The 27,453-nt window shown below is 42.4% G+C and overlaps 1 protein-coding gene across 50 annotated transcripts; it reads left to right on the forward strand.

Annotated features, from left to right (window-relative positions):
• The first annotated feature begins 4,302 nt into the window (after positions 1-4,302).
• Mhc (myosin heavy chain) lies at positions 4,303-27,237 on the forward strand. 50 transcript variants are annotated; one of them, XR_015272190.1, is made up of 19 exons: positions 4,303-4,499; positions 6,474-6,769; positions 7,367-7,510; positions 8,367-8,747; positions 8,824-8,887; positions 8,952-9,050; positions 11,170-11,273; positions 12,385-12,792; positions 13,158-13,328; positions 14,845-15,434; positions 15,653-15,770; positions 18,816-19,079; positions 20,667-20,876; positions 21,127-22,013; positions 22,160-22,238; positions 23,011-24,186; positions 24,267-25,172; positions 25,450-25,980; positions 26,430-27,237. XR_015272190.1 is itself a non-coding variant. In XM_086835094.1 (19 exons), the coding sequence occupies exons 2-18, from the start codon at positions 6,566-6,568 to the stop codon at positions 25,959-25,961; spliced, it is 5,850 nt and encodes a 1,949-aa protein (XP_086691220.1). In that variant the 5' UTR covers positions 4,303-4,499; positions 6,474-6,565; the 3' UTR covers positions 25,962-25,980; positions 26,430-27,237. The 50 variants fall into 50 exon arrangements, 42 of the variants coding, with proteins under 42 accessions (XP_086691220.1, XP_086691222.1, XP_086691221.1 ...); XR_015272189.1 differs by lacking the exon at positions 15,653-15,770 and adding an exon at positions 16,459-16,576; XR_015272187.1 differs by lacking the exon at positions 13,158-13,328 and adding an exon at positions 13,633-13,803.
• The last annotated feature ends 216 nt before the right edge of the window (positions 27,238-27,453 follow it).

Consider the following 27,453-nt stretch of genomic DNA (forward strand, 5'->3'; position numbering starts at 1 on the left):
TGGGAATGGGGATTGGGGAGCCGACGATGGATATTTTTATATCGACAATTTGGATGGGTTCCAATGCATTTAGACGAGAGTTATCTATAGAATACGTATGTATTTTGGTCACGGTTGCCGTTTTTAAAACATTTTCATTCTATGTGTACCAATTGCTTGTGCAGAATTTTTCGGGAATACCATTCGAGAAATATTTCAAGCAGGGTAGATGATATCTCGATACAAAAACAGATGGGGCGGAATAGGCATTAAGCATTTGCTAATACATTAAAGTTAATAACCTTTTAAATACTTGGAAAAAAATTTTGTTTCTGAGCTTTATTACATTAGTACAATTTTATGTATTTTTTACCTCTAAGCGTTTCTGATTTTTAAAAACTATGTATTTTAAATATATAACATAATGTAATATATTTTTATTCAATTAAATGACAAAGATTAAATAAATTAACTAGAATTCAACCTACTCCTTTTAATGGTAAACTTTTGTTGATGCTTTCTTTCGATTTGTAAAATGTTATTTTTTGTTTTGTATTAAATGAAAGCTTTTGACGCTGTAAAGGAGTCATTTCCGACCCTATAAATCATATATATTATTAATCAGCATCAAAAGGCGAGTCTATCTAGCTATGTCCGGTGCCAACAAAAAATTTTCAAATTTGTTTTCCAATTTTTCAAAAAATGATAAGGGGTTACATGAAATTTTTTAAAAGTTTACAAGTATGCAGATTTATTAATATTATAAATACTGACATATAACCGTTTTCCAATTTGAAATCAAATTATTTTTGGCTTAGTTATGATCTAAACATTGTACTACAGTGCGTATACGTAATTTTCTATTTTATTCTAAAATTTTAGTCAGAAGCTTGAAATAATGTCAAGGAGTCATTTCTGACCCTATAAAAAATATATATTCTTGATCAGCAAGAGTTGATCTAGCCATCTCCGACAGAAAATTAAAATTTCAAATTTTTCAAAATTTTATAAGGGGTAACATCGTTAAAATTGTCAAAAATTAGGGAAACAATTTTAAAATTTTTTATATTTTAAATTGGGTCTGCAGATTTATTGCTCAAATAAAAACTAACATATAACCGTTTTCCGAATGGAAATCAATGCAGTTTTGTCTTAGTTATGATCAAATACTATTTACACCAGTGCGTATACGTAATTTTTTTGTATAGCTTAAAAAATCTATTTTTTATATCCCTGCAAGGTTTATAATTTTAGTCAGAGTCTTGTAATGTCGTAAAGGAGTCATTTCCGACCCTATAAATCATATATATTCTTGATCAGCATCAACAGCTGAATCGATATAGCCTTGTTCGGTGAGAACAAAATTGTTTTTCAATTTTTCAAAATTTTATGAGGGGTAAAAATGTCAAAAAAATGTAAAAAACTAATTTTGATAAATATTAAATCCAGGATGTAGATTTATTAAACTCATAAAAACTTGCATAAAGACGCTTTCGGAATTAAAATTAATAATTATTCAAATGAGTTGTGGGTTTTCTGAACTTGGATTTGTCCCAATTTTATTGCAAAAATTTATATTTAAAAAAGTAAATTGGAATATAGCTTTCTTAATTCAAAGGTACTTATGCTCATAACCCTTTGATTCATAAAAAACATTAATAAAGTATTTTTTTTATTTCTGTTCCCTATTATTATTCTTCAGAATCAATGGGATTTCAAATTTTAAATTAAAAAAATAGTATTTAATAGCTTGGCAAACGGAAGTTTATTTTAAATTTCAATCTGTATAAATTGCTTTCTTTATATTTCCCAGACTGTCAGAATATGGGTCAACTTCTCAGCTTGCTCGCTGTGAAAATAATTATTGAGTTTCCCTCCGATAATTATGATTTATGATCTGTCTTGCCATATAGAAAACCCATTTGCAGCTGATCCACTAACCGACTTGGGGAATGGACTCTACGCCTTCCCTGTGATCTGTGCCTCCTGTCGTTTTGTGCCTCGCCTCCTCCTATCCAAAGTGCCGCCCATTTGGCATGCATTACGGTCTGAGATCAGTGGGTTGGGTGGCTTTCGGTGGTGATGGTGGTGGTGGTGGTGCAGGTGAGGAGGAGGACCTTGCACAGCGCACTGTGGCGGCAGCTTCGAAATAGCCCATTGCAAGCAATAATTGTTGCTGCCTCGTGTAGACAAGCGGCACCCCCTTTCAGACCATTTCAACCCCCTTCGATCCCCCCCAAGATCCCATATTTTGAGGGAGGCCGCCAGTGCCAAAAAAAATACAAGAAGAGGCATTAGCATCTTGACACTAAAATGCAGAAATTGCTTTGCGTCAATGACTCAAAACCAAAATGTGTTTTTGCTTTTTAATGAAAATGGAAACAGAAGAATGGACTTGATGTTGGTGATTTTTTAAGGGGTTCTACAAGGCTTTTACTTTTTATTTGGTGGTAGAACCATCTAGAAGTGTTAAGAGAACCCCCTCGGGTGACCCATTATTTATGACCACTAAATGTTTATTCTGTATAAATATTAAACACACATATTGTATGCGAATTTCCTAGCTATAGATTATGCGCCAGTCTAACTTATAGCCCTGTATTTAAATGAAAAATATATTCTAAAATAATATTGGGTCTTTTTGCAAAATGTGTGTTTGCTCTTGTTGTTTCCTTTTGAAAATTGCGATACTTTTCTAGTTTTTCGCTTTGCGTTTTTTTTTTCGGTTGGCCTGCGATGTTTCTTGTCGACAATGTCACAGATTCTGTTTCAGCGTCAGAAAACATCAGCCAGAGCAGCCAACAAAAGTTATGATAATTTTATATGTGAGAAAAGAAACGAGAGCAGAGGCAGCACCCTGAGCCCATAGAATAAGTATTCAGTTCTGGGGCGAAAGATACTCACACTTGATGAGAACTGAAACTTTTTCAAACTATAAATATTCCCCAAAAATGTTTGAAAGTTGTTTTTTTTTTTTTTTTTTTTTTGTTCAGAATTTATGCGTTGTTGCTTTTTGCGTATTTTTTTTTGTCGTGGGTCCGCTTTATTTTGTTGTTTGTTAATTTTCAAATATTTTGAGCGCTTCAGGTCATTATGAAAAGAATTTCTCATATCCCTTGCAGTGGGCGTATTTTAATAATTTCTCTTCTAATTTCATAGATTTCTTTCTTGATTTTTTCGCGCTTGCCAAATGCCAAAAATGTAGCGTACTGTAATTTTGTAATTTGGATGAAAATTATGAATAATTTTTGTGTCGGAATTTGACAGTTTTTATTTCGAGTCTGGTTATAAGGGGCAACGGGGTGAAGGAGAGCTGCAAATTTCAATTCTGTTGGCATTTATCATAATTTTCTTTGTCAGCGGCGATTCATTTGATAAATGCCCGACAAATCGGGAGAACATGGGTTTCATAATGCATTCGCACAGCCGTATCAGTGGATGTAAATGCATCTGTAGCTGCATCTGTATCTGCATCTGCCAGATATTCGGACAACACACATTGGGGTTTTAGCATTGAAAGCTGAAGATTTTCGCATTGCATAGCTCTGAAGGACGCCGACAGCGTTTGATTTGATTTGGTTGATTTTTCTCTGGCTGTCTATCTATATCTAAAGTATCTCAACAACTATGCTGGCGCTCGTTTCGCACTCGCATTCGCATTCTCTAGCCGCCCATCGATGTGTTTTTTTGAAGTTCACAAAATTTTTATTTTTGGCAGACAAGAGATATATTAAGCAGGCTAGAATGATCATCCATCATATGTTAGAAGAAGGATCTGGGTTTTTGGGGGTTATCCATAGCCTAGATTGATCGACCAATCCCCTCGAACAGCTGTTTAGTTACTGATCCTAAAGCGATCAGCGATCACTGATCACTATAGCGCCGCCCCATCTCTTTCTTAGCCCCCTCTCCTGGGGGGGTAGCAGATCAAATTGGCATTGAGGTGACCAAAAGCCAAAAACCAGAACAAAAAGCGAAAAATGATCACCGAGAAAAACAAATAAAGATCCCCCTACACACACATACGCAAACACACTAGAAATGATATGAGAAATAAGCAAAAAAACAAGAAAATTGAAAAGAAGAAAGCTCCCTGAGAAGAAAATGAGCGGAGAAGGATTTCTTCATCGCGGAACAGTTGTCATTGAAATGGTTTTTGATTCATGCAAGATGTAGGGGGAAATGGGAAAATGGGAGAGCGGATGGTAGATGGTGGATCACGGATTGCTCACGCAATCGTCGGAGAAGAAAAGCTTCCTGCTCTCTCTTCAATCCTGATTGCATCATACACTCACATATACCCAAAAGCAATGCCCACTTGCTGAGGAGGGAAATGCTCCGGCAATGATGCTAGACCGAAAAAGGGAGCAGAAAAAAGCGAAATCGAAACAGAAACAGCGCCACGCACACCGAAAGGAAAAGCTTTTTCGTGAAAAGCCTCAGGCGAAGCATGGGTATCAAGTTGCCCCGTATAAAAGGCAAGTTTACCGGCTGCACGGTTCAGAACGGCTTTCGAGCGCGTAAGTGCAACACCTTTGATGTGCGAACTCTGATTTTTTGGATATTACCCAGCGGCAGCAGCAGCAGCATCAGCAACAGCGATTTGACCTTTTTTGTCAAAAAGAATATACCTTAAATAATTATTACTATTACATATATATAATTATATATACGAAACGATCGAAGAAAAGCAAGCAAAAGTGTTAATGTGTGTGTGCGGTAATTGTCCTGGCGAAAAAAAAGGATCTATGAAAACTATATTTGTGATTGCCATTTGGATAACTGTGACCCGGATTATCGCGGATTATCGAATCGAAATGGATTACCACTAACGATCTTACCTTAGGAACACTACTTCAGTTACTTAACCTAACCTACAGGTGTTAATTCGTTAGCCAGAAGATCAAGTTTTGCAGCTATCTTGTGTAACCAATATATCTTAAAGTGAAGTTATAAGGATACGAGGACATTCTTTCAGACTTCTTTGATTAAATTCAAAATTACTTAAAGTTTTCTTAAAAACAAATATCAGTTACTACCTGTTTAAAGTCATTAATCCTTCCTCGTATCATCTCACAGAATTATCCAAAGAAATCCAGTTCTTTTTTTGAATTTTAAAAATATTCAAATTCTGAATTTGACTCATATATCAATCATAGAGATATGCAGCTTTATTAGAAAGGGACAGCCAGCTGTTACTTCATCAAGAGTGAAAATTTTGTTTTCGAAACGTTTTCGAATGCTGTAATAGCAATTTCGAATTACTGAACAAACAAATACACAAACATATACATATGTATGTATACCTGAGAGATATGTGCGTGGCATACTATTAAATAAAAGATAGAATTAGAATTCGAATTCGATTCTCTGTCGACTCATATACATGGGCGAAAATATTTCGAATATGTTTTAAAAATAACCAAAGACATTAGACAGAGATCGCCAATATATATACGTATATGAATATATATGTATATATATATATATATGTATATCTATCTATGTGTGCCATGCGGTAGCATGAGCCGAAAAAAGCTTCTCGAATCTACCGAATACACATAGAGTATAGAAAACTATATGCATGTGTTTAGTTTCGAAACAATTTCGAGAATTTTAAAAATAACGCATTCGCTGAAAGTTCGCGTCGCATCGAATCGTACCGTCGATAGTCGATTTTCTGTGGTTTTTCGATTCGAAAATCTCATTGCCTACGAGAACGATTAAAAAGGGATCATTGCGATCTCGCAACTTGCTCAAGATAGCAGCTTAATTAAATCGAAATCGCGTGCCGCATTCACAAATTTCGAATCGAATAAACCGGAAAACTGGTAGAGTGAGTGTCAGTTTATGGTGAAAAATAAATTCCAAAGGAGTTACTATTATGTAATCGTTCAATGTGTTTCCTCCAACCATAAAACCTGGAAGAAGATACGCAATACGAATTTAATTCAAAATCGAGATTACGTAACAAATACCAACGCCCCACATATGCGGAAAATACTACATATATCGGGCACACATATATATCTATATATATATATTATATATATGTGTGTAGGTGTCCGTATCGGATCCGTGATCTATATTTAGGCGACAACCCACACAATTCACTTGTTGTCTGTTTATAAGAAAAACAACAACAATAAAGAAGAGAACAAGGCCTAATTAACTTTGAGGTGTGAAATAAAATCAAAGCATTTCGAATATCTACACATAAATATCCGGTTACGGTAACGGGAATTTTCGAAAATATGTTCATATTTGGAAATCGAAATGAAACTTTCGAAATATCATACACTCGCACACACACACACACAGATCACAAACATGTGTGTATATTTTCTTTGGTGCCTGCCTATTGCTGTTGCTGTCAAAATGGGTCAAAAGCATTAAAAACCAACAAATCAGATCTTCAAAAAATCCAAAAATATTATCCCAGTGTTTGAAAACCATCAAATAATTCTAAATATTTTCTTTTTGCCTATTTACAGGGAAGTTTTGGGCTCACGACGCGATATTAAGAAATTTTAAAAGTCCCATTTATTTCTCGAGTTTTTAACTGTAAAAGCGAAATTTAATCAAGATGCCGAAGCCAGCACCAAATCTTGAGGATGAGGATCCCACGCCCTACCTGTTCGTGTCTTTGGAGCAAAGACGTATCGATCAATCGAAACCCTATGATTCGAAGAAGAACTGTTGGGTGCCCGACGAGAAGGAGGGTTATCTCCTTGGTGAGATCAAGGCCACCAAGGGCGATATCGTCTCCGTGGGCCTGCCTGGTGGAGAGGTAATAACATCGCCCCCAAGAGGGGATAGGTCATCAACATCAACACGAAACCATTGAAAAATTATAAAAGAAGCTATTGGGGAATCTTTGTTAGGGATAGCTCAACAAACGCCTATCCTTTGTTGCCCCTAAACAAGGTAATTTTGGTACTACAAAATCATTTTGTCAAAGGGTTGCAAGGGAAAGGAACTAATGTCACCCCTAACAGGAACTCCAAGAGCCATGAAAGCGAATAGAAACTATAGATTTTACATCTACACATATGATTAGGTAAAAGATTTCAAATCCGAGAAGGTGGAGAAAGTAAATCCACCGAAATTCGAAAAAATCGAAGATATGGCCGACATGACCGTGCTGAACACTCCCTGCGTGTTGCACAATCTGCGTCAGCGTTACTATGCTAAGCTCATCTACGTAAGTTCCGTACTGCCAGAGACTCACTAATATATGGGTATCTCTTTTTCTTTCTCTCAAAACTCAAAAACGACTAACCAACCAAAAAAAAAATTGTACAAAAACTAAACATAACCAAATTGGGCGGGACTTGAACTTGACGAAATCGAACTGAAATGACAAACAAACGAACGAAATATATAGACACGAGACTTCAAGAAAGATCAGCTCCAGCAAGTGAACCCTCCAAAATACGAAAAAGCCGAGGATATGTCCAACTTGACATACCTTAACGACGCCTCTGTGCTCCATAACTTGAGACAGAGGTACTACCACAAGCTCATCTACGTAAGTAATTGCCTATCCAGGGTGGCATCTTAAAATGCGTTCTATGTTATTACCCCACCGCTTTCCAATACCCAAAAACCCACATCTCAAAATTGGTTAAATATTTGATAAGAGCTCTACTAGTCTCTGATTCCCAAGCTTCATACAAACCTAATGCAATTTAGTAGACGGCTAACCTTTCATCATGATTTTACTTTTGGAAAACACCACCAGACTCACGTATGACATTAAAGCTATACCAAAATTCTAACCTCCGCTAACTCTCATTTCCTGTATTGTATGCACTAATTGGCTTCTATTAAATCAAAAAGAAAAACTTTATCATCCAGTCCGATGAAGCGCACAACTGGAAAGATACAAATCAAACACACAACACACAATCAAAGCCATGAGAATTGGTTATTATCAACACACAAAGGAAGCTGAGCTGAAAGTTCCCAACAAGATCATCAAGCAAATCAATCATTACCCCAATTCCAAACAGAAAACTTTAAACAAGTATCCTGCCAACCAAACATCGTAGTTAGATTTTATTCATAACAAAAAAACCGAACACCAAAAAACTGGTAGACCACAAAATGACAAACAAAACTGTTACTAATAATCCTAGTTTTAAGTAAATTTCTCCCTTAATATTCACCTCTATCTATGACGGGGCCTGAGAGTTATCCAAAAAGAAAAGACTGAAACACAAGAAAAACGAGTACCAATGACTTGTGGAAAAGCTCTCGGGTTGCTGGCCCCAAAAAACTAACTTTCCTACTCCAAAAAATGATTGCTAACAAGAATTACTAAATTCTTCAGTTTTATTAATCACAAAATTCTTTACCACTTCTCTCCTGCCAACAAACAACAGACCTACTCTGGTCTTTTCTGCGTTGCCATCAATCCTTACAAGCGCTACCCCGTGTATACCAACCGTTGCGCTAAGATGTACCGTGGCAAGCGCCGTAATGAGGTGCCACCCCATATTTTCGCCATCTCTGACGGTGCCTACGTCGACATGTTGACCAACCACGTGAATCAATCTATGTTGATCACCGGTGAGTCTGGTGCCGGAAAGACTGAGAACACCAAGAAGGTCATTGCGTACTTCGCCACTGTTGGCGCTTCCACCAAGAAGGATGAGTCCCAGAAGAACAAGGGCTCCCTGGAAGATCAGGTTGTGCAGACTAACCCTGTGCTTGAGGCTTTCGGTAACGCCAAGACCGTGCGTAACGATAACTCCTCTCGTTTCGTAAGTATTCTCAAAAACTTGATGATTTGACTATGGGAACTGGAACTCAAATGTTATATCCTCCTAAACAAACCAGGGTAAATTCATCCGTATCCATTTCGGCCCCACTGGCAAGCTGGCTGGTGCTGATATTGAGACCTGTAAGTTAGCATTACTAACTTAAAGAATGCAGGTTACTAATGCTATACCTCTTTATCCCTATAGATCTGCTGGAGAAGGCCCGTGTCATCTCCCAGCAGTCCCTGGAGCGCTCTTACCACATCTTCTACCAGATCATGTCTGGCTCCGTTGCCGGTGTTAAAGGTATACAATCGCCTCACTCAATCACCCGACCATCCTTTATCACCAGACCATAGGGGAACTATTTGTTTCTCAATGAAATATCTTCTAGTTGTTGTTTAGGTTCTACACTCACAAACGAACACAAACACAGCAGACATATACACATACACATACCTACCCATACAAAACTGATACCATAGAGATTAATTAATGTACTTTCTATATACGCATTATCTGTCTAGACATTTGTCTGTTGACCGATAACATCTACGATTACCACATTGTCTCCCAGGGCAAGGTCACTGTACCCAGTATCGATGATGCTGAGGAGTTCTCCCTCACCGATGTAATTGTCCCTTACCTTTATATATGATTCTAAATTTCGTTTTTATATTGTTTATTGACACTTAGATAATTATTATTTGGCTAAACTACTACTTTAAATGATCGTAATCTATCTTAGAGCAATTTATATCTAGTTGGTTAACTATTTATTGCGTACCGCTATCGTATCGTAAATGGATTAGGCCATACCCTATCCGCTTAGCTATAGCCCAATACTATGCCAAGTACCATCCAGAGTAACGGATAATTGGAGATCATAGTAGAAGCCTTAACATAGACCCTGACATACCAGACCCTACCTCAAACTATCCTAACTCATTCTGTGACATTCAACTAACAATTGAACCCCCCTTATGGGAAGGACATTATTAAATATGTATTTTTCTACCTTTCCATATATACCTTCCACCAAATCCCACAACACACAACACACACCACTCATAATTGTCGTACAATATTGTTCGTAAATAGAATACTGTCTGCTATCGAACAACATTTACGACTATCGCATTGTCTCGCAAGGCAAAACGACCATACCCAGCGTCAACGATGGCGAGGAATGGGTCGCCGTGGATGTAAGGCCATACAGAACATGGTTACTTGTCTGCATAATCGTACTACCCAAACTCCATAACCCAATCCATAACCCCAACCAAACATGTCTCTTCGATGTTGTGTCCTCAATGTTGTCCAACCTATACATATGTACATATATATGTGTACTTTTCTGAATCAATGTCCTAGTCTTCAACAAAATTCATAATGCTTGCCGCAGTCCAAAGCCTAATATAAACCTAAAATCTAATTTAAGAAACCTAATCAACTTAAAACAAAATAATCGTAGTCATCGTAGTTTTCATGATAGTTAGGGAGGAAACAGTAGGGCATAGGGACTATCCTCTACACAACACAAAACACACACAAACAGCTTATTATTTTTTGGTTACATACTATATTATTGAGACTCTTCGTTCGCGTAAATTAGAAATGGTTTTTCTGACCCAACATATTGGCGATTATCCTGGCATTTGCCAGGGCAAAACGCGGATACCCGGTGTCAACGATGGTGAAGAATTTGAATTAACTGACGTAAGTTTTGGTGCAGGTCCGACGAGTGCTTCCCAACCCAAACCCAACTCCAGCTTCCAGCTCGGAACTGTTGTATAAATATTTCTTCTCTATCAAGTATTTTATATTAAAAACAGTTATTATCTTCTTGTGAACACCACTGATGACGTTTTGACAATGATCCAAACACGTTCTGATCGATCTCTCTCGCTCTATGTAGTGACGGCTATGAATATCTGTGTACATATGATTAACTTTCAAGTGTTATTCCGGAATTATCTTGAGTTACTCCGCTCTCTATCTCAATCTATTTCACTTTTATCGTTTCTCTACAATACTGTCCAATATCTTCCCAAGTAGTTTGCACCACCAAACCAATCCAATATTCCGCTTGTACCATACACAAAAAAAGAGCCACTAAATAGACCAAATAGTCCCCAGCTGGGAGCAGAATGTAGAATCTCGGTCGACCTTACACCGAATCTAATTAGTTGATTCCATTGCGGTGACACCGGGTTTGATTACAATGCCATTGAGATGAAAAATCGCTCCTGGCTGGGAAAAAAAATTCACAAGGATTACGCGATACAAACACACACACACCTCAAACACACAAAGCACAAAAAGCACACACGCATTGAACATGTGATTCCCTAGGCTTAGAGCATAAGTTCTGTTCTTTTTGCTAAACCAAACGAAATCCTTTTCTCCGACTATATGTATGCAGACATGTGCTTCCTCTCCGATAACATTTACGACTACTATAACGTATCCCAGGGTAAAGTCACTGTACCCAACATGGATGACGGTGAGGAATTCCAGCTTGCAGATGTAAGTGGTCGTCAAACACACACCAAAAAACACAACCAAACTGCACTTCACCCCACACACCACACACACAAACACGACATATAGACACTTTCCGAATATATATGCATCCGATATCGGTGACGTCTGAACGACATGGAAAACCCACCAACCGATGAGCTATATACCAACCACCACACCCCAAACCAAACAGACATCTTTTGTGTGTTTTGTGATTTTCTTTTCTTCAAAATGTTTTTTTTTTATATTATTGTGGTTACCCAAGTTCCGTTCTCGATTCCAGTCCCCAAAACCAGGGGCACATAGAGTTATAACGATGGAATGGCGAATGTCGCAACCCCTGCCCGATACGCATCCCACGGATGCTGTGACTATTTCTTTATCTGTACCTGTACCTAATACGAATGCCCCGACAACGTCGAATCCGTTGTCCCCCGACTTTGACTTTTTTTGCCTGGAATGTAAATGCATCATGTTACCCTAAGATACTCATAGTTTTAGATGAAAAGGACGAGTGTGTGAAAATATCCCTTGATTTGTGCCTCGAATGGATACTTTGTACAAATCCAATTGGGAACCAACCGGTGTATGTATCTAAAACGATATTTGTGTGTAACGGCCGCAGACTGACTTGACAGCCGTTGTGTGTTAAGAACTCAGCACATAAACCTCATAAAAATTTTCGTATAGATCATACCTAGAGAAAATCCCAAAAAATATCCTTTGTGAATCTTGTCTTGTTAGTGATTAAGCGACCCGGCAATCCACGCGTTTCCCAACGATTCCGGAATACTTAAGCCACCTGGTAAACCTAGCTATATCAATATATATATATATAGACCATAAATAGTAGAACCTGTAGGTCTACTAACCCTTAAGCCTTTACTTGCTGCTCGTAAAAACTTTAGTAAATTTAACCGTAGTAGTGAACCGTTTGAAGCATGTGTGCATGATCTAATTAGATGTAAGCTACACTCAACCACAGAAAAAAATGCTCAAAACCAAACCCAAAAAATAACGCTGATAAAAGCCATTAACCAGATGACACGAGAATGACGAGGTTTCCCTTACTAAAGTATCAATATTTTGTGCCACCAAAATTCTCGACCCACAGCAAGCCTTCGACATCTTGGGCTTCACCAAGCAGGAGAAGGAGGATGTGTACAGGATCACCGCCGCTGTCATGCACATGGGTGGCATGAAGTTCAAGCAACGTGGTCGCGAGGAGCAGGCTGAGCAGGACGGCGAGGAGGAGGGTGGCCGTGTGTCCAAGCTGTTCGGCTGCGACACCGCCGAGCTGTACAAGAACTTGCTGAAGCCCCGCATCAAGGTCGGCAACGAGTTCGTCACCCAGGGCCGTAACGTCCAGCAGGTCACCAACTCGATCGGTGCCCTCTGCAAGGGTGTGTTCGATCGTCTGTTCAAGTGGCTAGTGAAGAAGTGTAACGAGACTCTGGATACCCAGCAGAAGCGTCAGCACTTCATTGGTGTACTGGATATTGCTGGTTTTGAGATCTTCGACGTAAGTATCGGACAGATCGGGGGACTTTAGTAGGCCAAGTATTGCCCAAGTTGCTTCATACCCATGAATCCACTTGGGGAATGTTGGTCTACTGTAGCAGTGAATGATCCCCAAACCCACTTCATTTCGATGAATGGGTTGGAGGCTCATTCACAGCTGACTTTGCTAACACGTCTCTCAACAGTTTAGCTAGGGATTCAAAATCACTCGGGGAATCTACATAGATGGTGCACCCTCTCTTCGCACCAAAGAAAAACACCCACAGAAACACACAAAAAGAACACAGATGCAACAGTAGCAGTAGCCTTTAGATTACCCACCTTTATTGCTATTTTATTATGTAAATATTCCCGACTCCAATGTAGTACAACGGCTTCGAGCAATTGTGTATTAACTTCACCAATGAGAAGCTGCAGCAGTTCTTTAACCATATCATGTTCGTCATGGAGCAGGAAGAATACAAGAAGGAGGGTATTAACTGGGACTTTATCGATTTCGGTATGGACTTGCTGGCCTGTATCGATCTCATTGAAAAGGTGCTTACAACCTTTAAACTCAATTTTGTGTTTCTATCTTTCAATTTTGTATTGTGTATCTTAAGGGAAATGTATCGAAAATATTCTTGTTTGTCATGTCATGTTCTAGCACTGTCAGTCAATCTTTTAGATTTCAAACAAAGTCGAGGGCTTTTCGCCAGCGGGATCTCAGGTAAAATCTGTAAATGAGTGTATTTTGAATGTCAGGCCCCCCCAAGACAACCCAATCACTATGTTTAAATGCACTGAATATATATACTCATCGCACCAATCCACACCGATTCCCCCAAAAAACGATATCTAGTACAACGGTTTCGAGCAACTGTGTATTAACTTCACCAACGAGAAGTTGCAACAATTCTTCAACCATCACATGTTCGTTTTGGAGCAAGAAGAATACAAGAGGGAAGGCATCGACTGGGCCTTCATCGATTTCGGTATGGACTTGTTGGCCTGTATCGATCTGATTGAAAAGGTTCGTCTCCGCTCATTCTCACCAATCAGCCTTCCAAGCCAAAGATTTTCAAACTATCCGCCAACAGCTCGTTGCCCTATCTATATATAAATATATTTGAATAAGTTTTAATTGTAATGCGTTCCATAGCCCCGAAATGGCAAATCATCTAGAACTGATGATCCCAGGAAGGGCGGCATATCTATACCTATTTTTACAGTCATGCGGAGAAGTGCGCCCAAAAGCGTTTTCTAGCTCCATATACGTACTATATTTGTTATAAGAACCCACCACACACCATCCACATTTATGTCATTATGAAGTACCCCCAGAGAAAGTTCGAGGGATGACCGAAAAGTAACTAACACAACGAAAAACAATTTCGACCAAAACTACATCCTGATTAACACCGCTTTATTATTATGTTACATATTGTTCCGTTCCACAATCTAGTACAACGGTTTCGAACAATTGTGCATCAATTTCACTAACGAAAAACTGCAACAATTCTTCAATCATCACATGTTCGTTTTGGAACAAGAAGAATACCAACGCGAGGGCATCGAATGGACCTTCATTGATTTCGGCATGGATCTGCAATTGTGTATTGATCTGATCGAAAAGGTACAGACACGGCCACAACTATCTAACAGAGCAGATAGCCCATGCTGACCATTACACACAATAATACACAATTGCGATAGAAATGCACTGTGAAGAATGTGATTTAATCTAATGCAAAATTCTAATCGATATTAATTTCCATTAACTTAGTTTTAAGATCGCCTAAAGCTAAACAAGCACCAACCAATCTTAATGCATTTGCAACTTTACGACTCACAACAACTAAAATTGTAAGGGGTAAGTTCTATGTACTAATGTGTTCTATTAGTCGTACCGTCGTAGTTTTAGTCAAGCGTTATGCCGCTTACAAGAAATGTCAAAACAAAAACTACTTAATTGTTAATGCGTGCTTGCTACTAGAAAATCTTACAGCAGCCCCACAGAAAGTAATCGCCAGAGGAAACTAATGAACGAAACTTCAATTTCTCGTACCAATAGCCCATGGGTATCCTGTCCATCCTGGAGGAAGAGTCTATGTTCCCCAAGGCCACCGATCAGACCTTCTCGGAGAAGCTGACCAACACCCATTTGGGCAAGTCCGCTCCCTTCCAGAAGCCCAAGCCCCCAAAGCCCGGCCAGCAGGCTGCCCACTTTGCCATCGGCCATTATGCTGGTGTTGTCGCCTACAACATCACCGGTTGGTTGGAGAAGAACAAGGATCCTCTGAACGATACCGTTGTCGACCAGTTCAAGAAGTCGCAGAACAAGCTGCTGATCGAAATCTTCGCCGATCACGCCGGCCAGTCGGGTGGCGGTGAACAGGCCAAGGGAGGTCGTGGCAAGAAGGGTGGTGGCTTCGCTACCGTCTCGTCTGCCTACAAGGAGCAGTTGAACAGCTTGATGACCACTCTGCGCTCCACCCAGCCTCACTTCGTCCGTTGCATCATTCCCAACGAGATGAAGCAGCCTGGCATGGTTGATGCCCACTTGGTTATGCACCAGCTGACCTGTAACGGTGTGCTTGAAGGTATCCGTATTTGCCGTAAGGGCTTCCCCAACAGGATGGTGTACCCCGACTTCAAGATGCGGTGAGTATTGGGTCTGTTAAGGTTTTAGGTCTACACTTAACTCTTATACACTAGCACCTAGACTTAGTTCTTAGTTCGATATCAATATCAGAGATGTAGTCCAGCACTCTTAGCCTCTTGTATATATGCACACCACCAGTCGGGTTACAATTAGGACTAGGAACTATCTAGTAATTACGGTCAATAATTAACTTGTAAATTGTAATACCCAACTCTAGTTACATGATTCTGGCTCCTGCCGTCATGACGGCCGAAAAGCTGGCCAAGAACGCCGCCGCCAAGTGTCTGGAAGCCGTCGGACTGGACCCCGACATGTATCGCATTGGTCACACCAAGGCACGCATATATATAACACCCCTTTCAATATATATATCCACTTTGTATATCCAAGCGAATGTCCATGCTCCAAACTGTTGTTGTATCACTAGTGTATCTCGCTCTTGACTCCCACTTGTTTCTCCTCTTTGTATGTACCATGTACCAAATATCAGTTCCAGTTCCAGTTCCAGTGCTGTGCCTCTATGTTAGGTGTATCTCCGTCTAAGGGTCTTACTGTGTGTGTAGCACGATATGTTTAGAACATTGAATCAAAAACAAAATTCTACATCCTAACAGGTACCAGATTCTGAACCCCCGTGGCATTAAGGACCTTGATTGTCCAAAGAAAGCCTCCAAGGTTCTGATTGAATCCACCGAGCTGAACGATGACCTGTACCGTCTGGGTCACACCAAGGCATGAAAAAGTTCTTCCTTTATCTAAGCTTAATCTGGCAAACCAACTTCAAAATTGTGTGAACAAACCAAACGAACACAAGCACTTATGAGTGGATGGCTCAACAGTATCTTTGTGTAGTCAATAATCTTTTTGAAAGGGTGCTCGAAAAAAACCTCAACGAGAGAGCAACCCCATACACACGAAACACTATACACTTTACACCTCAGTCTCAGAATCTCAGTGAACAAGAAGCAGCCATAGTTGTGCCAAGAGGGTACCCTTTGTATAAATGACCTCTCCATATTACAGCTATCAGATCCTGAATCCAGCTGGCATTGTTGGCGTCGAAGATCCCAAGAAGTGTGGATCCATCATTTTGGAGTCCACCTCATTGGATCCCGATATGTACCGCATTGGACACACCAAGGCAGGGCCACGTTCCGATTTATTTCGACCTCCATGCTCATGCATTTTGAACTCTCTTTCTTTTATTATCTGCTCCAACCCCAAATCAAGTAGTTTTGATATTTATCTATTCTATCTCCCCTCCACACTTGACGAATACCACACAACTCGTATTCGAATCGAATGAATCTGTCTCGTTCTCGATCTTTCAATACATAAAATACAATCGAACTTCACTCGTATCTCAAATGCCGGCCAGAGGCGATACGAGCCCAATGCAAGCACCAAAACAAAAAACAATAAAACAAACAAAATCCAGTACAAAATCCTACAGATCTTAGGCGCCCTTTAGGTAAACAGGAACAGAACCTTACTAAGGGCGCTCAGTTCGAGTTCAGCACTTTTGTATGACTTCTATACCCTTCCCGGAAATGAAATGAATTGAAATGATATGAATTCCAAATACACTTCCAAAGACACACACACACACACACATAGACACGCACACACTCTCACTCGTAAAGCCCCAAGCATGGGTTCCGAAAGTTCTTTTGTAGAAAGTTGTCCTTTTGAAGATTTTCGTTGTTAAGATCAACTGTAAATAACACTAGACATAAGCTAGACATACTAAACCATAATTAGATACTTGGTATACTGTAGTATCATTAATGTTGATTATCATCATATGTAAACATTTAGCTACCAAATCCTGAACCCCAAGGGTATCAAGGATCTTGAAGATCCCAAGAAATGCACGAAGATCCTTATCGAATCGACATCCTTGGATGATGATCAGTACCGTTTGGGTAACACAAAGGCACGCACAACCGAACATATTTTTCTGCACTTCTACGAATACTTCAAAAACTCCCAAAACACTTTTGTCAATGGCTCCGAAACAGATGTCCAGACACACATTTTCACAATGCACAAAAAAAAAAAAAAATACAGAAAAACACACAAAACTCTCATGGAGTTGCACCCTGGTCAAGATACAAACTAAGCAAAAAGCTTAAATCTTGAGCCGGGATCTCTCTGTGCGCATGTCCTCTTGTCTCAATCTCAATAAATTGGACTTATAAAAAACCCTGATCCTTTCCAAGATCCAATTAGCGAAAAGCCTTTACAAAAAGGTAGAAGCAAACCCCTCCCAAAAAAATCCCCTTATTTGGTGTCTACACTTTGATTTAGTAGTAACTTACCTAGACGTAACTCTACTATTCCCTAGTCAATAGTTAATTTAACCTAACCCCCACCCCACAAAAATCAATACAAAAATTAGTTAGTATGTATGCAATATAACATGAACTAAATCGTTTGAAACAAATTAATACAAAACATTCAAACTACAAAACCCCCATACAGCTACAAGATCATGTGCCCCAAGCAATTGCAGGGCGTTGAGAAAGACAAAAAGGCCGCTGAAATAATCATTAAGTTTATCGATTTGCCCGAAGATCAGTACCGTTTGGGTAACACAAAGGTATATGGCAGACAATATATCTTACAACTTCATTCACAGCCACAAAGCATAATTTGCACTTTCTTCTTCTACTGCTTGAATCTGGCGGAAATATTCCAACTTGTTGCTACATTTGAGTTAAAGTCTGACCGGTGTATATGGTTTGTGCTTTAATTTAAGTCTTGGCATAATGAAGGATATTCTTCAAGCTTCATTCGCCATATGTGTCTGCACATCTATGAAACTCCTCACCATTTCATGCACACTTTTGCCGCTTACTACAAGATATTCCACTCCTGGATCTGTATTCCATAACCCAACCGTGATAATTTTAGCTTCTAGTACACAGCTTTTGTCGGGGATTGGGTTGTGGGATGTTAGGTCCGGAGCCTATATCTTGCCATGAATCTGAATCTCATCTAAGTGTTATTTCATCTGCCTGTACCTAATCCCATCTTCACTTTTACTTACTAAAACCCATATATGTTTGTTTGTCTTGAATAGTGTGTCTTGTGATTTTATGTACTTTCTGTGTTATTGTTCAAACCATCCATCCTCTATCTATCCCAGTTCAACCTGTCCAAAAGTGTTTTTGAAGAACCGCTTATGCAAAAGCAAAAAAAAAAAAAAGAAAAGAAATAAGAACCAATAAAATCCGAGTTGTCCAAAGCTTCTCGGATAATTTTGGTTCCGCTTAGTGCACGCGCTCTTCAGGATGCAAAACATGCAGAAGACTAACTTAATATTATTTCTCCTCCCCCCAACCCACAAAAAAAAACCCCACTTAAACCACAAACAGGTGTTCTTCCGCGCCGGTGTCCTGGGTCAGATGGAGGAGTTCCGTGATGAGCGTCTGGGCAAGATCATGTCCTGGATGCAGGCCTGGGCTCGTGGTTACCTGGCCCGCAAGGGCTTCAAGAAGCTCCAGGAGCAGCGCGTCGCCCTCAAGGTTGTCCAGCGCAATCTGCGCAAGTACCTGCAGCTCCGTACCTGGCCCTGGTACAAACTGTGGCAGAAGGTCAAGCCCCTCCTCAACGTCAGCCGTATCGAGGATGAGATTGCCGTGAGTATACCCACCTAGGGGGACATCTTCGTCAGCGGTCAGCCAGCATTTGGTGGTGGTATATTTTGTGGTTCGACGAGTGTGAACTTGGACGGGGCAGTTGCCAGTGACAATCAAGCAAAGACTTTGCTGATGTGTAGCCCTGGTATGTCCATTTGGCCTGCCCGCGCTCATTGTCTGGGGTAATTGGATGGGTCCGGGCAGCTGCACCAATCAAAATCCCCAAAAACTCAATCTTATTTTAGCCAATGGCCATAAACATTGTTGCGATGCGAAATTCTTTCGCTTAATTAAGCACACAACTTAATACCTGCAGCACGGACATGCAACCCATGCTCACTAAAAACTAAAAACTGAAAATTGAAAATTGAATACCGAAAACAACATCCACCCACTTAGAGCAGCTGCCCGAACATATCGATACGATCTGATTCCAATCGCTGTGGCTGCCAAAAATAGATGCTGTCATAATCTCTTCGCACTTTCGGGCCAAATGTGGCCACTGTTTACCCCAACGATACTTTTCGCTGGAATCCAATAACTCGTTCACCCCTCACAATCCCATATGTACATGGTACACACATACACTTCTTGGTCAGAAGTTATGACTTGGCTCTGGGTCTATTCTGGGCCCTGCCACATAGCTCGGGCATATATATGTATATTTTTTTAAGAGCCACAATTAGTTTGCCAATTAGCTTGCTAATTAAATAATAAAAAATGACCGAAGAGATGCCCACGTATAGTTCCGATTCCCGATGAGTAATTTAACATGATGTATATACACACGCATAATCTATGGGGGTATTCATATGTGTATTTCTATATATACTTAAGATGGTACACCTGCTGGCCCCGCCGCACAAGTGCGAGTTGATAGGCCCCATACCAAAGCCCATTGCCCACAGCAATGCCAGCGATTTGTGAATTATGATGGCTACCTCCTCCTGACCAAGGCGATTACACACATGCCAAGTGGCAGCAGCTGCCGTGGCGCTGCTCTGCTCAGCTCTGCTCGCTTCGGGGCGTTTTGCTAATTTTATAGCCCAAGTGGCCCAGTGCATTTGCAGCAGCCATTCCAGTTGTATTTGACCAGTCGTCGTCGCGGTAACGCGTACCACAAAACGAACCCCCAAAACGAAGAATCAATCGAACTGAGCACAAGGGTTGACTAGCTAATCTAGGGAGCATCTTGATATAACGAGAACTCGAAAGCGAAGTTATTTTAAAGTTATCAAAAGTGATCAGTTCAATCCGAGAGAGTTTCAAGCTCATTAGCCTTCTGGAAAAGCAAAACTTTCAAACTTAGCAAAATCTTTAGGGAGTTATTGAAAGTAATTTAGCATTATGGCCGATGAAAAGAAAACCAAGAAAACGAAAAAATCCTCCGAAGCAACCACACCCAGTGCCACTGAGGAAGCACCTCCTGCCGAGGCTGCCCCAGCAGAGGAAGCACCTCCTGCAGCAGCTCCTCCGGCAGAACCCGCACCCGTCGAACCACCCCCACCAGTCCAGGCAGCTGAGGAGAGCAGCAGCTCTGGCGGCAGCTCCTTTACTAACCCATCAAATGCTTCTAATGACTTACAGCGTCTGGAGGAGAAGGCCAAGAAGGCTGAGGAATTGCACGCCGCTGAAGTGAAAGTGCGCAAGGAGCTGGAGGCCCTCAACGCCAAGCTGTTGGCTGAGAAGACCGCCCTGCTGGACTCCCTGTCCGGCGAGAAGGGTCAGCTGCAGGACTTCCAGGAGCGCAACTCCAAGTTGACCGCCCAGAAGAACGACCTCGAGAACCAGCTGCGCGTAAGTATTAAGATCAAATCCCATTAATCCCATACCGAATCAGGTCCATTTAAATGATGGCATCAATCCAAGATCCGCGAAAGCGGAAAACGCTAAATTGATCAAGTGCAATCGAGCATGAAAGTTGCTCGGCTATTTCGAGCCATTTGCGCAATTGGCTAAATTTAGCAGTGACCAATCACCTACTTACTCACCCACTTAACCCAGCCTCACCCTCACCTTCTCCATTTTTTTCTTCCAATTACCATAGGACATCCAAGAGCGCCTGACTCAGGAGGAAGATGCCCGCAACCAGCTGTTCCAGCAGAAGAAGAAGGCCGACCAGGAGATCTCTGGCCTGAAGAAGGACATCGAGGATCTGGAATTGAACGTCCAGAAGGCCGAGCAGGACAAGGCCACCAAGGATCACCAGATCCGCAACTTGAACGACGAGATCGCCCACCAGGATGAGCTCATCAACAAGTTGAACAAGGAGAAGAAGATGCAGGGTGAGACCAACCAGAAGACCGGTGAGGAGCTCCAGTCCGCTGAGGACAAGATCAACCACTTGAACAAGGTTAAGGCCAAGCTCGAGCAGACCCTCGATGAACTCGAGGACTCTCTGGAGCGCGAGAAGAAGGTGCGCGGAGATGTTGAGAAGTCCAAGCGCAAGGTTGAGGGCGACCTCAAGCTGACCCAGGAGGCTGTTGCCGATCTGGAGCGCAACAAGAAGGAGCTCGAGCAGACCATCCAGCGCAAGGACAAGGAGCTGTCTTCCATCACCGCCAAGCTCGAGGATGAGCAGGTCGTTGTTGGCAAGCACCAGCGCCAGATCAAGGAGCTGCAGGCCCGCATTGAGGAGCTGGAGGAGGAGGTCGAGGCTGAGCGCCAGGCCCGCGCCAAGGCTGAGAAGCAGCGCGCCGATCTGGCCCGTGAGCTCGAGGAATTGGGCGAGCGTCTGGAGGAGGCTGGCGGTGCCACCTCTGCCCAGATTGAGCTCAACAAGAAGCGTGAGGCTGAGCTTAGCAAGCTGCGTCGCGATCTTGAGGAGGCCAACATCCAGCACGAGTCCACCCTGGCTAACCTGCGCAAGAAGCACAACGATGCCGTCGCTGAGATGGCCGAGCAGGTTGATCAGCTCAACAAGCTGAAGGCTAAGTAAGTACCACACATGATATTCGACATTTGGCTAGCTTTTGCAGGTGCAACCGATAATCAGACAGAGAGAGTGACAGATCTTCATTAGAGATCATGGTGAACCAAAGCTAATAGAAATTTGCTCTTTTACCTATCTGCTAAACTAGGGCCGAGCACGATCGCCAGACTTGCCACAACGAGCTGAATCAGACTCGTACCGCTTGCGATCAGTTGGGTCGCGATAAGGTAATATGTCGTGACAAGTGGCGCCGGACCAGGAACACATCCTGTCTGGGCGCCCAGGGATCCACACATATACAGAATCACACTGAACCGATGCATGTTTCAACCAAATAAAAAAACAACAAAGCAAACCACACAACTACGTACAACGAAACTACGTCTGTGTGTGCCCCACTCACTCTATCTCTCTGTCTAAAATATTAGGAAATGTCTCTCGAAGGTTTCAACAAAAGGACTCGCTTCTCGCCTCTATATCTTGCTTACTGTGTCTGTCTATATTCCCCCCACAAGACATTAACTAACCCGTGAAATACGAACCTCTGTGTCTCTATCTATCTGTTTAAAATAGGGCTGAGAAGGAGAAGAACGAGTACTACGGCCAGTTGAACGATCTGCGCGCCGGTGTCGACCACATTACCAACGAGAAGGTATTGAAATTGATCTCTATATATGCGTATATTGCTCTCAACGCGATGCTGTAAATTTAAATGCTGAAAGTTCTAGTTTTTCCAAGTCTCAACATCTGTGTATAGTATCAACGTAGTTGCAACCAGCAACCAGACCGAAATATCCCTCGAAAAAATATTATGTAAAAAAATAACTAAAACGACCCACCTCCACCTCTAAAGTAATATCCACGCTTGATCTACTAATTCCATGCCTTGTACAGCACCTCACACGAAACCAAAATGCCACACTTTCAACCGAGAAAAGTACCCCCTGACCGAGCCGAGACTAATGAAACCATTTTCCCAAACAACCATTTTCCAAACAGGCTGCCCAGGAGAAGATCGCCAAGCAGCTGCAGCACACCCTCAACGAGGTGCAGTCTAAATTGGATGAGACCAACAGGACTCTGAACGACTTCGATGCCAGCAAGAAGAAGCTGTCCATTGAGAACTCCGATCTGCTCCGCCAGCTGGAGGAGGCCGAGTCCCAGGTGTCTCAGCTGTCCAAGATCAAGATCTCTCTGACCACCCAGTTGGAGGACACCAAGCGTCTGGCCGATGAGGAGTCGCGCGAGCGCGCCACCCTCCTGGGCAAGTTCCGCAACTTGGAGCACGACCTGGACAATCTGCGCGAGCAGGTTGAGGAGGAGGCTGAGGGCAAGGCCGATCTGCAGCGCCAGCTGTCCAAGGCCAACGCTGAGTCCCAGGTGTGGCGCAGCAAGTACGAGTCCGATGGCGTCGCCCGCTCTGAGGAGCTGGAGGAGGCCAAGAGGAAGCTGCAGGCCCGTCTGGCTGAGGCTGAGGAGACCATTGAGTCGCTCAACCAGAAGTGCATTGGCCTGGAGAAGACCAAGCAGCGCCTGTCCACCGAAGTGGAGGATCTGCAGCTGGAGGTGGACCGTGCCAACGCCATTGCCAACGCTGCCGAGAAGAAGCAGAAGGCCTTCGACAAGATCATCGGCGAGTGGAAGCTCAAGGTCGACGATCTGGCCGCCGAGCTGGATGCCTCCCAGAAGGAGTGCCGCAACTACTCCACCGAGTTGTTCCGTCTTAAGGGCGCCTACGAGGAGGGCCAGGAGCAGCTGGAGGCTGTGCGTCGTGAGAACAAGAATCTGGCTGATGAGGTCAAGGACCTGCTCGACCAGATCGGTGAGGGTGGCCGCAACATCCATGAGATCGAGAAGGCCCGCAAGCGCCTGGAGGCTGAGAAGGACGAGCTCCAGGCTGCCCTTGAGGAGGCTGAGGCTGCTCTTGAGCAGGAGGAGAACAAGGTGCTCCGCGCCCAGCTGGAGCTGTCCCAGGTGCGCCAGGAAATCGACCGCCGCATTCAGGAGAAGGAAGAGGAGTTCGAGAACACCCGCAAGAACCACCAGCGTGCCCTCGACTCCATGCAAGCCTCCCTCGAGGCTGAGGCCAAGGGCAAGGCTGAGGCCCTGCGCATGAAGAAGAAGCTGGAGGCTGACATCAACGAGCTGGAGATTGCTCTGGATCACGCCAACAAGGTGGGTTCTCATTAAGCTCTCATGGCCAAGGATCTTTAATCTAAATCGTATCCTTTTTTTATGATTTTATCCCACTTTAGGCTAACGCCGAGGCCCAGAAGAACATCAAGCGTTACCAGCAGCAGTTGAAGGACATCCAGACTGCCCTCGAGGAGGAGCAGCGCGCCCGCGACGATGCCCGCGAACAGCTGGGTATCTCCGAGCGTCGTGCCAACGCTCTCCAGAACGAACTGGAGGAGTCGCGCACTCTGCTGGAGCAGGCCGACCGCGGCCGTCGCCAGGCCGAGCAGGAGCTGGCCGATGCCCACGAGCAGTTGAACGAGGTGTCCGCCCAGAACGCCTCCATCTCCGCTGCCAAGAGGAAGCTGGAGTCCGAGCTGCAGACCCTGCACTCCGACCTGGACGAGCTCCTCAACGAAGCCAAGAACTCCGAGGAGAAGGCCAAGAAGGCTATGGTCGATGCCGCCCGCCTGGCCGATGAGCTCCGCGCTGAGCAGGATCATGCCCAGACCCAGGAGAAATTGAGGAAGGCCCTTGAGCAGCAGATCAAGGAACTGCAGGTCCGTCTGGACGAGGCTGAGGCCAACGCCCTGAAGGGAGGCAAGAAGGCCATCCAGAAGCTGGAGCAGCGCGTCCGCGAGCTCGAGAACGAGCTGGATGGTGAGCAGAGGAGACACGCCGATGCCCAGAAGAACTTGCGCAAGTCCGAGCGTCGCGTCAAGGAGCTGAGCTTCCAGTCCGAGGAGGACCGCAAGAACCACGAGCGCATGCAGGATCTGGTCGACAAGCTGCAACAGAAGATCAAGACATACAAGAGGCAGATCGAGGAGGCCGAGGAGATCGCCGCCCTCAACCTGGCCAAATTCCGCAAGGCTCAGCAGGAGCTGGAGGAGGCCGAGGAGCGTGCCGATCTGGCCGAGCAGGCCATCAGCAAATTCCGCGCCAAGGGACGTGCCGGTTCTGTCGGTCGTGGTGCCAGCCCAGCGGTAAGTCCTTAGAGTGTTCCCATCTACCCTTCATTACCCTTCCCCTCGACCCCTTAAGATACTCCCCGATTTCCTTTGCGGAAACAAAAGGAAATGAAAAAAGAAAAACCCCTTGAACCCTCGAACCTTTCACTCAAAACACACAGAGCCTCCATTTTGCTGCAAAGGCCATATTATCACTCTCGCTCACGATCTCGTCAGATCAGATTTTTTGAATAATGTGTATATTCTTCCCTTTCATATATGATCTCTCCGCTTACCACAAAAATAAAAACAGATCTAAATCTGAGGCACTACAACCAAGTGAAAAAAAATCTATATAGCGATCCAATTATGGTTCAATTACGATAATGAGAGAACAAAACCATGCAAAGAGAATTATAGCTTATAAGAATTATTATAAAATAAATACTAATAACAATAATATAGATGCATCATACGACATTCGCTAGCAGAAAAAAAAATGTAAAAATTAGTGGCCACCCAAATCAAATCAAATCAGAAATTGAAGGATCAAATCATCGAATACCAACCAAAAATGCGTTCATTTTGACAGAAAATCAAACGAAAAGCAAGAAAAAAAGCAAAAGCAATAAAAAATAAATAAACAAGCAAGCAAGCAACCAACAAGCAAAGTAGCACAAGGCTAAATCAATCGAATTGCTTTCTCTACAACCATTTACAAAATCAATACTATTCTTCCACTATATTATTATAAACTGTATTTGTACATGTGTACTGCAGCCGACAGCGTCAAAGGGCCGCAAGAGCGCGCTGCTGGAGCAGTAGAAACTTTCTTGAAACATTTGTAAGTGGGACGTGTGTGTGCACGTCTTGACCCGTTCTTGTTGTGTCGGAACTATACCCCACCACTTCCTCTCACATATGCACCGGAAACTACTACTTAGTCAGTCAGCTCATCTCGTTGTCTCGCTCGTTATCGATCGAAATCATTCGTTACATATTGTCGTATCGTTATTGTCCTGTCTCATTCGACACTAGTTTACCCCCAGTATGACACACACACTCGTTATCTCGAGGAGCATTTACGTACGCTCACTTCGTACCTTGGTTATCGTTATTTCACCTTCGCTCTCGCTAGCACGGAGCAAGGATTTCTCGTTATCGTTTCTCGTTATCCCGATCAGTCAGTCAACCCAATTCGGTGACTTGTCCCAACCCCCAGCATGTTTATACTTCATAATCATGAGTGACATTTAATTAAACTAACTTTATTTCTCTACTTCTAATCCACAGCCCCGTGCGACGTCCGTTAGGCCACAATTCGACGGATTGGCCTTCCCACCAAGATTCGACCTTGCTCCTGAAAACGAATTCTAAATGCCATTTCATTTTTTAATTTATTTTAAATGATATTTCATAATGATTATGTTTATGATTTTAATTTAATTTCTTAATTTAAAAACAAAATAATAAAACTATAACAAAATATATATCGAAAACGACGGGAGGCAAACCACCATCAACAACAACGCCAAATGCACTTAGGCAAAAAGAAAAACAAAACAAAAAACAACAACTAAATAACATCGAATCGATTAGCATCGATTAGCATACATAAGTGAAATGTGTAGCATCCACCGAGTATATCAGGCTTTTGTGTAAGCGCGACATTTCCCACGGGGACGCTGCTCGCGAGACCTGTATTGTATTTGTATTTATATATTTTTATACAACTTTCGAAATGCATTCAACCACCACCAACCAACTAACTATCAAAGAACCATCGAATCTCGAGACACCACCATGAGAAAGATCGCGAATTGAGAGAGCCCCGTCAAAGTGAAGGCCCTGCGACGGCGTCCACCATTGGTAAATGTCGCCCGCTGTTCGAATCTTTGTTCTATATGTATTCGCAAAAAATATATATTTGTCGTACAGATCGGACAAAACTCACGGACGACACGAGCTATACACTGCGCCTATGTTTATGTTTAAATTTTGATTCAATCAATCAATGATAATGAGATAAGATCATCACTCGACACTAAATGAAAAGTATACAAAAAAGGAACAAAATAAATGTAAATCAATTAAAAAAAAATATCATATTGTATTTTATTTCATTAATTTACGGGTGTGTGTAATAGTGTCCTTCAAGATTTCAGTATTTCAAGCAACATTATAGTAAAAGATCCGGACTAAAGATATATGAGGGTTCTCCCGGATGTCTACTCCTTTCTTCTTGGATCCTATATATGAACTGTAAACTTGAGCTTATTTAGTCTATAAAATCAAAAGAAGGATTTACGGACGCTGG

The sequence above is a fragment of the Drosophila serrata genome, unplaced genomic scaffold (genome assembly GCF_035046125.1).
Source record: "Drosophila serrata isolate PLE 108 unplaced genomic scaffold, ASM3504612v1 contig_275, whole genome shotgun sequence".
NCBI classification, from domain to species: Eukaryota; Metazoa; Arthropoda; class Insecta; order Diptera; family Drosophilidae; genus Drosophila; species Drosophila serrata.